This window comes from Glandiceps talaboti, chromosome 3, assembly GCF_964340395.1.
Source record: "Glandiceps talaboti chromosome 3, keGlaTala1.1, whole genome shotgun sequence".
Classification (NCBI taxonomy): Eukaryota; Metazoa; Hemichordata; class Enteropneusta; family Spengelidae; genus Glandiceps; species Glandiceps talaboti.
In genome coordinates, this window is record NC_135551.1 from 29,609,776 (window position 1) to 29,619,915 (window position 10,140).

General features: G+C 32.7%; 1 protein-coding gene across 1 annotated transcript; it reads left to right on the forward strand.

The window, feature by feature from the left end:
- Positions 1–233: 233 nt before the first annotated feature.
- LOC144432931 (sorbitol dehydrogenase-like) lies at positions 234–7,013 on the forward strand. Its single transcript, XM_078121241.1, has 9 exons — positions 234–293; positions 2,214–2,247; positions 2,692–2,856; positions 3,410–3,569; positions 3,836–3,954; positions 4,870–4,935; positions 5,428–5,603; positions 5,969–6,090; positions 6,841–7,013. The coding sequence occupies exons 1-9, from the start codon at positions 234–236 to the stop codon at positions 6,995–6,997; spliced, it is 1,059 nt and encodes a 352-aa protein (XP_077977367.1). The 3' UTR covers positions 6,998–7,013.
- The last annotated feature ends 3,127 nt before the right edge of the window (positions 7,014–10,140 follow it).

Here is a 10,140-nt window from a genome sequence, read left to right on the forward strand (position 1 = left end):
TCTACTTCATCATATCATCATATGCCATGTATAAACATATCAATGACGTATCATAAAGCAAGATAACAATCAGAAATCTGAACACATGACCTTTGTACTGGGCCCGTATCGTCGTGCACATATATCATATTATTAGAGTTGCAGTATTTGTTCTGTTCTTCGCAGTAAAACTAAAACGTGATATCCACATCAATTGTCAACGGTTACACATTTTAACGAAGTATATATTCGACATGGATTCAAAAAATGAGAACCTGTCAGCAGTCGTATTTGGAGACGGCGGCATAAAAATAGTGAGTGGACATATCAACATTGCGTGTGTATACTCTGTGTATATATATCATATGTGTAGCTGGTTTCTGTCATCACCATGTGATTCTATTTAAAGGTGAAATTCGTGTGTACGTTACTTTGCGCTATTATAAAGTGGACCAAGTATAAAATGATGATATTAAATGTGCCAGTACAGCATGATTTTGGTTAGGTTTTACTGACTGCACACTTCGTAGACAAAGTTTTAATATTGATGGTATAAACCTTGACCTTTGCCCCAGTGACGCGGGACCAGGTACGTATAAAGTGGTCGTAGGGCTAGTTACGCACAGATCGCATGTTTTAATTTACACTTTCATTCTATGAACAGGAAATGTAAAGTATACAGGCCATCTTTTGACGGTACATTTTAAAATTCCTAACAAAATTTGATAAGATTATATAGGCACTATTCATGGACACAAACAAATAAATAACATCGTCGCAAACCACGACCTGTTTTACGGCAACGTTCTTAACTAGCCTCCCACTGTTTGGTAGAAATAATAACTCTGGTTTGCGAGAATGATAAATTATTCTTATTACAATGTTTCATGTTTCATGTTTCAAAAAAAAAATTCTACCAGAAATAGACCCAGGCATCCTGGGAATTAAAATGTCAATTCGTAAAGTAATGTTGTAATTCATTTTTTTCATATTCTAAAGCATTTAAAGTTAAAAATTATATGAAAACAAGATAGTAAGCCCGACAGTATAAAACAAAGTAGGCCTACAAGTATGGATGAATGTTGACTTTCATTTTGAAATAATGTGTTACTAAGGAATTGAAAAGTATCGCCTCAAAACAAGCTCTTGACTTTATTTATGGTTTATTTGCCAATATTTACACAACCTTACAGCGTCTGGTTGTTAATTGACTCATAAAATAATAATGTGCTTGACGTAAAGCTGAACGGTAAAACGTGGAACCATTCTGTTCGCTTGCAATCATTTACAAAGTACAGCGCCATCTACGTCGAACCAGACTAAATTCGTACTTTTGTTTTCATTTGATTTAATTTTCTTGCAGTTTCCCATCATTGTATCTCTGGTTTATTTCCATCTCTATGAGAGGCAGTACACCATATAGTATAATACATTCTATAATCATCATACTAATAATGATAATATGAATAGTGAAAATGAAGTTTTCCTCAGTACGGATCTTTTTGGACTTCAGACTGATTTTTGTGTTAAATATTCAAAATAAAATCCCTTAATTAGAAATACTTAAACTCAAATATGGATTTTTACCATAGTTCCCTATATATTTTATGGGGGGGGGGTACATCTCTATGTACAGAATCTAAAATTTCACATCTCTATAGCAAACCTTTGTAAAACTATTAAAATACATAGTTGTTCTGAAATCAAAGTTGATTTTGTACCATTTTAACTACTTTCATCAGCTGGTATTGTATGTGGTTCAATGACAAACACTTGTCACATGACTACAGGAAGGTGTTGTATACTATGATATTTCAATCCCCTCAGCACCCCCTACCCCACACCTGTCCCCCTCCCCCATCTCTGTTAAGTGACAGGTATTGTTTAATCTCAATGGTTTCTTTCACTTGACCTTTGATTCATTGGTCCTCACATGAGATAACCTTGACATTTGATTTATTGGTCCTCACATGAGATAACCTTGATGTTTTCAGGATTGATGGAGTGGCTAGACTTCTTACAACAATCAATAAAAAAAAACACTTTTGGTAGAAAATACATAAAAAATGTACGAAAAATGGAATGCCAAAAAAATGGAATGGAAAAAATAAAAAAATGGAATTGGAATGGAAAAAATAAAAAAATGGAATGCCCCCCTTTGGTAAAAATGCATACATCATTTACATTTCCACTTATTTATCTATAATTTCTTATAAAAAATTTTGTTTTTTCAGGAAACGAGAGCAATACCAATTCCTAGTGAAAATGGTAAGTACAAGTGATTTCAATCAGTATTTGCATAGTACACTTAGTAGACAAGAAGAACAGTGGATCAACTCTACAATATATACACATTTGTATTTAACTTAGGGAGTTGGCCAGGGAAGGGATTTTGTTGAATTTTACCATTTTCTGAGAAAAACGTGATGAAATTATTATGTGATGTTAACTTATCAAGATTCTGCAGATCATCATGCTTATGCCCTCTATTTTGTATTGATTAATTCTTTTGTTTTTATAATAATTTTTTTAAGTGGTTTTATTAATTCAAAATCTAAAACAAATAAATTTCTCATACAGGTGGCTTTTAATTTTTGTTGAGACCATCCATTTTTTTAAATTTACAAAGTACTTTATTTTAACACATTTTCTTTTCTGAAATTGTTGGCACTTTCTTGATTGCGTGACATGTCAATTCTTCTATATAAACAGAAGTGTTACTGGCCATTCATCAAGTTGGCATCTGTGGTTCTGATATCAAGTACTGGTCACATGGTAAATGTGGCCGTCATGTGATGAAGACACCAATGGTGATTGGTCATGAGGCTAGCGGTATTGTTTTACAACTTGGTCAGAAAGTGAAACATTTACAAGTCGGTAAGAATCAAATGTAAGGTTCCTTTTAGAAATAGTTTAGTATAAGAAAGATCCATATCAATATTAGTTGCCATATGGTTATATCACTGCCAGGTTTACCTTGTGGAATGTATAAAATAGATAAAGTAAGAAGACATAATCTCTTGTCTGTGTAAGTGACAGGGTAGCCAAAGAACCAGGTGTACCTTGTACAGTATGTAAAATATGTAAATGATGAAGATTGAACTCATTCCATAACATCTTGTCCATATAGGTGACAGAGTAGCCATTGAACCAGGTGTACCTTGTAGAATATGTAAAATATGTAAATGAGGCAAATACAATGTTTGCCATACCACATCTTGTCCATATAGGTGACAGAGTAGCTATTGAACCAGGTGTACCTTGTAGAATATGTAAAATATGTAAATGAGGCAAATACAATGTTTGCCATACCACATCTTGTCCATATAGGTGACAGAGTAGCTATTGAACCAGGTGTACCTTGTAGAATATGTAAAATATGTAAATGAGGTAAATACAATGTTTGCCATACCACATCTTGTCCATATAGGTGACAGAGTAGCCATTGAACCAGGTGTACCTTGTAGATTATGTAAAATATGTAAAGGAGGAAGATACAATCTGTGTCCCAATGTGATGTTTTGTGCCACACCACCAGTAGATGGTAACCTATGTAGATACTATGTACATGCTGCAGACTTCTGCTTCAAGTAAGTTGTCATTTCTTTTGGTTCATTGTTCTTATCTTATATATATGTACATAATATCTATACAATATATTATATTATATTAACAGGTGTTTTATGTGAATTTATGACAAATATTTAGATTGTGAAAAATGATGTAACTTTAAAAACTGACGACTTTAAATCTGCATTTTAGTATATTTTCAGATTGTCTAATTTAACACTTTATGTTTTATTAATAATATTGAGAATATACAAACATATTAAAATTGCTTTTTGTGTCTCTTTAGGCTGCCGTCAAATTTAAGTCTTGAAGAAGGTGCTATGGTTGAACCTTTGGCAGTGGCAGTGTATGGTTGTGAAAGAGGCAGTGTTGGACTAGGAACAAATGTACTGATATGTGGTGCAGGTAATGAACTAGTATCTATAATGTAGTATCTAAACATGTTGTGAAATTAAAACTTTAAAGTGGCCATATGGATGAGGATTGGGTATATATTTTGGATTTTTAATTTATAAACTTTTTTATCATGGCTTCCTACTCGAAACAACATATACCATGTCTGTGATTGTAACTCAATACAGTGCAGACACTGAGCTAAAAAATGTGTAAAAAGTTTGTTATTGTACGTACAATAACAATGATTTTACACATTTATTAATCTCTTGCAATTTATTGAGTTACAATTGGAATAAATTGTTTGAAATCAACACTTGGTGCTGTAGCAGTAGAACCAAGTTTTGAAATTAAAGTTGTATGTTATATATACAGCCATACTACCGGTATACAAAATGACTACAAGCAAGCTTTTCTTCCCTGTACTATTACCAATAGCCCTGTTCAAAATGTAATGGTTATTTAGTTCTATCTCATAGAGCACTATTTAATGTTATATCATGTATGTCATAGAACAGTCTGTTTAGTTTAGTTATTTATGCCATACATGATGCTGTTTAATGTTGCTTTTATTCATGCTATAGATGGTGATGTTTATAATATTGTTGTTGTAAATCATGCAAGAGAGGGCACTGTTTAGTGTTGCTGTTATTTATGCTAAAGATAGTGCACTTTAGTGTTGTTGTAAATCATGCCATAGAGGGCACTGTTCTGTGTCCATAGATCGTGTTTGTTTGTGTTGATGTAAATTATGCCAGAGTGGGCACTGTTTAGTGTTGCTGTTATACATGCAGACAAGATGATGGTATTCTAGATTAAAGTTACTACTTGATGAAAATAAAGACAGTGTTGGGTAAAGAAACAATTAAGTCTTTGAATTTACAACACATAACACGATGACAAATATTATATAATCAATTATGACAGGTCCTGTTGGCTTACTGGTATTAATGACAGCCAAATCACTTGGAGCTGCAACTGTTGCGATTACAGGTAATACACCCTTTTACATTCAATTCTAATAATACTGCTAAATGTATTTTAGTATAAACCTTTTAATTTTTGTTTATCATTGGTCACTCAGTTGGGGGAGGGGGGAGGGATGAGGAAGTGAGTGTTTATGTACGTGTAGGTCAGATTATTTAAGTTCATAACCATATTTTTTTTTATGAGTCTAGATGTCTTAAAAATGACAATTGACAAAATAAAGTGTAAATAATATGAATATTTGTACATCATACAATAACACTTTTTTTCTTTTATGGGTATGAAGAAAATGGAGTTTTTTAATAAATTTTGTATACAGTAAATTGGTAATTATGAAGTACTACAGACATCAAATTACATTTTTTATGATCTGTATCTATATAGTTATGAAACTATCCCTTGTCCATCCTCATAAATAACTTTGTAATTTGTGTTTATACAGTGAAATGCTTGAATTTAATAACAAACTAATCTAAAATCTGATGTTTTCTAAAACAGACATTGACCAAAATAGACTAGCTGTTGCCATGGAAATGGGTGCTGACCATACAATTCTAATAGATACAAAAGACAATAGACAGTCTGCTGAAAAGATTGTAGATATTATGGGATGTTCACCAGATGTAACCATAGAATGCAGTGGGTCAAATGATAGTGTTAGTATTGGAATATATGTAAGTGTTGAAATTATTATATATCATATTATATTTTTATATATGCATGTATAAATGTGAGCAAGTTTTAAAATACCAAAATACATATTCCCTTTACTTGGTATTATGAAGACTGCGTTTCAATGAACAGCGCCCTCTACCAGTTTTCAGATCATTAATGTATTTTACCATTCTGCATATTCAGACAACTTCACCAGGTGGGATAGCATTATCCTTATTTGGTGAAATTATATAACTTTGTCAGGTAGTAGTGTACTGAATGGGTGAACTGGTATAACACACTTTGCATATTCAAGCAACTTCACCAGGGGTAGTATATACTGATTGAGTGAAATTATGTATCTAACCATACTTCGCATATTCAGGCAACTTCACCAGGTGGTAGTGTTATACTGATTGGCAGAGGCACACTAGAGGTTCAAGTACCATTGGTTGAAGCAGCCACTAAAGAAGTAGATATCAAGGGAGTTTTCAGATATGCAAATTGGTAAGTGTCACATGATTTGTACTACATAGCAACTTACATAGACCTAATGTTTGTCTGTAATCTGGATTATAATCTGACTTGGATCTCTAATTGTACAAAAATAGCAGTCAGTGTTTTATAAATTTGAGTTAAAGTAATTATTCCTACAGTTATTCTGTTAGTTACATTATAACATTACAACGAAAACAAACAAATAATTGAAGGTTTGAGTAATTTTGAATAGTTTGTTAAACAAATGAAGCATCAGGCTTGTGGAGGTGAATAAAAACATATCAATTCTATGTTTCGGTGTTGCACAGAATATCTTCCTCCGGATTATGAAATAATTTTGAATATAAACCAGTTTTGGTGTCCCAATGGTTGATGAAAGAGTAGTATAGTGCTCTGTATTTGCATGTTGCATAGTTTTATCTTTACAGATGATAATTTACTTATGAATGGATATATTCTTTGGACAAGACTTGAACTACCATAGTGCCTCAGTCAACCATAGATGTCTCTCCAACATTTACGAGTCAAGCAATGTGTAAATAGTACCTGATAGGACACAGGTTCTTATGTGAAGGATTTAGTCCAATACACACATAGAGTTGTAGAAACAACAGGGATAGTACAAATGACATACAGGGACAGTTGTGCCACTGTAGGTCTGTGCCATGGGTAATAATTGTACAGAGTTTTGCACATGTCATGGTAATGTTCTATAAAAGAATGTACAGTTATTTTGTTGTCATTTTTCTGTAATTACAGCTACCCTAAAGCCATATCAATGTTATCAACTGGTAGTCTAGATGTCAAGCCATTGATAACTCACCGTTTTACTTTAGACCAGTCACTGGATGCTTTCAAGACTGCCATAGACCGGACATCAAATGCCATCAAAGTCATGATCAGCCCAGCACAGTAAATCACCTTAACCTTGAAGTTGACTCGAGTTTGTTTGTAAAACTTTTTTAAATATTGAAATTTGAAAATATGAGGACACATCTAGTACATAATGTTAGACTATTTAGTTTTCATAAATTACAGAATATTGTTTTTTTATTCAAATGGAGGAATGAGTTTCAAGTTATAAATGAAGAATTTCTATAGGCCTCAGATTGTGCAATGTATAGATGATTGAGAGTAAATGTAGTAATAGCTGGTATTTCAATTGAGTGATGTGGCCTCAGATTGTGCAATGGATAGTTGACAGGGTTAATAACATAAACATTGTGTTGTAGTGGTATTTCAATTGACAAGGCCTCAGATTGTGCAATGTATAGATGACAGGGTTAATAACATAACAATTGCCTCAGATTGTGCAATGTATAGATGACAGGGTTAATACCATAACAATTACCTCAGATTGTACAATGTATAGATACAGGATTAATACCATAATTGCCTCAGATTGTACAATGTACATGTATAGATGACAGAGTTAAAAACATGAATGAGACTGTATTTTAATTTATGATATTCATAGATCATATATTTTGTGACATACATCATCACATTGTGAGAATGTTTAAATTATGAATTCAACATTTAGTCCTGTAAGTATGTGACCAAGGTAAAAGCACTTGTCTGTGGTGAAAGGAACAAATTAAATCAATTCAACTACTTTGTCAAATGGAGTGACACTCAGAATCTGTTCATTATTTCTACCAATTCACAATGTGCAAGACAAAATGAGGCTGAGTTTACGTTTATCTCCTAAGTCTACGTTTATCTTCTAAGTTTACGTTTATCTTCTAATGTTAAGAGAATTAACATCCAATCAGGCATATATTCTAGTAATTAGTGTTTCTGGTAGTACTTTGAGATTAACTGAGTGAGTTGATAATTAACTGTGATTTGGAGGCATATAGCCTCCTTGTCATAACTGTATTTCTGTGTTGTGGAATCTTGGTAAATTTGTTATAAAGTTATGGATTTAAGACAACAATTTTATATGGACGCTTGATATTGCTTGATAAGTGTTGATAAGTTTACAACATTTTACAACCTGTTATACTGTATTCTGTTTTTCATTCAAATTATGTAAATTGTTATTTTGGCCTGTGGTCTAAAGAGGAATAAATAATCAAATGTATTTCTATGTTGGGTCATTGTTTATTGGGTTAATATTTAGTGATTACAATGACATCTCTCCAAAATCAATGTCTTAAGGCAAAAAAAAAAAGAGAAAAAAAGAATTGTTTCTGATCAGCACATTTTGTCTAAAGTCTAGCAATGACGTGAATTTTCTTTTTCTTGTAATTGTAAAACCTGTCACTCAATCTACTGTTTATGGTAATTACTGTTCTTTTTATTAAGTACTTTAGTGCAAATATGTATGTGGGGCAGATCTAATTTGATTGGCTCAGCAGTTGTCTTCACTGAAGCACCAATTAATGTAGTGAGGGTTATTTTTGTGTTTTTCCCAAGATCTGCAGACTGCATGGGCTGGACAAACAAATAAAAAAATAAAGATCGATGCGGAAATTAAGTGATGCCTGTGCTGACCAGAAACAATTTTTTTTTGGACTAATTCAACATTTTCATCAGTTTTGTCCTCTATTTCTTACTGTTAGGTGTATCTGTCATAGTTAGTCTGCTTGCGCTCTGACATTAACTCTATTCATAATTCTATGAGGTCTCGGAGACATCTTTCTTCTGATTTCAGTGAAGGAAGTGAAAGTAAAAGTGAGATCCAGAACACAAGTGTGGAATGATATGGGTAAAGTCCAAATAAGGTGTGAAAGGAACAGATTGAACAAGTCATGTTGAGAAAGATTTTTATAAATGATATGCAAGATAACTTTTGAATGAAAATTTCAATATTGCACTTAAAAGTGACTAAGACCTCATTTGTATATCTATATTTTGGCCTTGTCATGAACAAATCTTCATCTACACAGCCCTAGAAATATCCCCTCAAAATGTTAGACCATACTGCCTAAAACTCCTGGAGTTTTAAACTTTTTACCCAAAATCATATTATGTGACCAAATTTGCATATCAATATGTGGGGTCACCATGTCATGAATAATTCTTTATCTACAATGTATTCCTATCAAGGAGCAGTCTCCACAGTAGTTTCGGAGGCAATTGGACCATTTCTCTACAAATACATCAAAGTCCAAGTACTATCCCCATCAAATATCAAGGCAATAGGTCTGACAGCTTTATACATACATACATACATACATACATACATACATACATACATACATACATACATACATACATACATGCATACATGCATACATACGTACGTACATACATACACACATACATACATACATACATACATACATACATACATGCATACATACATACATACGTACATACATACACACATACATAAACACATACACATACATAACACACATACATACATGTACACATACACATACATATGTACATACATACATAAATACATACATACATACCTACATGCATACATACACACACACACACACACACACACACACATACCATACAAGTGCGTTCTTACATATGTACGTACACACACACATTCATATCCATAGCACCATTGAGCTGATCCTCAGTTCTGTCACGCAACAAAAACTATTTTTATTTTGTTATCTTTAGATGAACACATTTATTTTTACTTTTAAAAGAATGACAAGTGTAGATACAGAGAAGTAGACATCAATTTTATAACATATTTCTACTTATCTACAAAGTTTATAAGGAACTTGTTTTGTATCATTATTAAAAGTTCACATAAACATTTGCTGCAAGTGTATTTGCACAAAAAAAGTTTATATATTAGAAAAGTATACCAATGCTTTTAAATAAAGTTTTGTGTATGAGACTTTCATTTTGTATAGAACACATGAACTATCGCCCACACATCACATAAATGTGTGTACTATATAAAGTATGATGAAACTTGTCAAAGTCTATAACAGTCTTGCCTAACAAACTTGTGACTTCTACCCTGTAAGTGTGGGAGAATAACAAACTGATGTTACGAGAAGGCAGGAAAAGGACAAAGTTGAATGAATGGCAGTACAAGTTGTTAGATCATGTTCCTGGTAATACCACACACTCAAT

Bases quoted from the DNA above. Each gene is read 5' to 3' on its own strand.
- LOC144432931 (XM_078121241.1), top strand. From the start codon at position 234: ATGGATTCAAAAAATGAGAACCTGTCAGCAGTCGTATTTGGAGACGGC. The intron at 294-2,213 runs GTGAGTGGACAT...TTGTTTTTTCAG, and splicing joins GAGACGGCGGCATAAAAATA to GAAACGAGAGCAATACCAAT. The intron at 3,955-4,869 runs GTAATGAACTAG...CAATTATGACAG, and splicing joins TGTACTGATATGTGGTGCAG to GTCCTGTTGGCTTACTGGTA.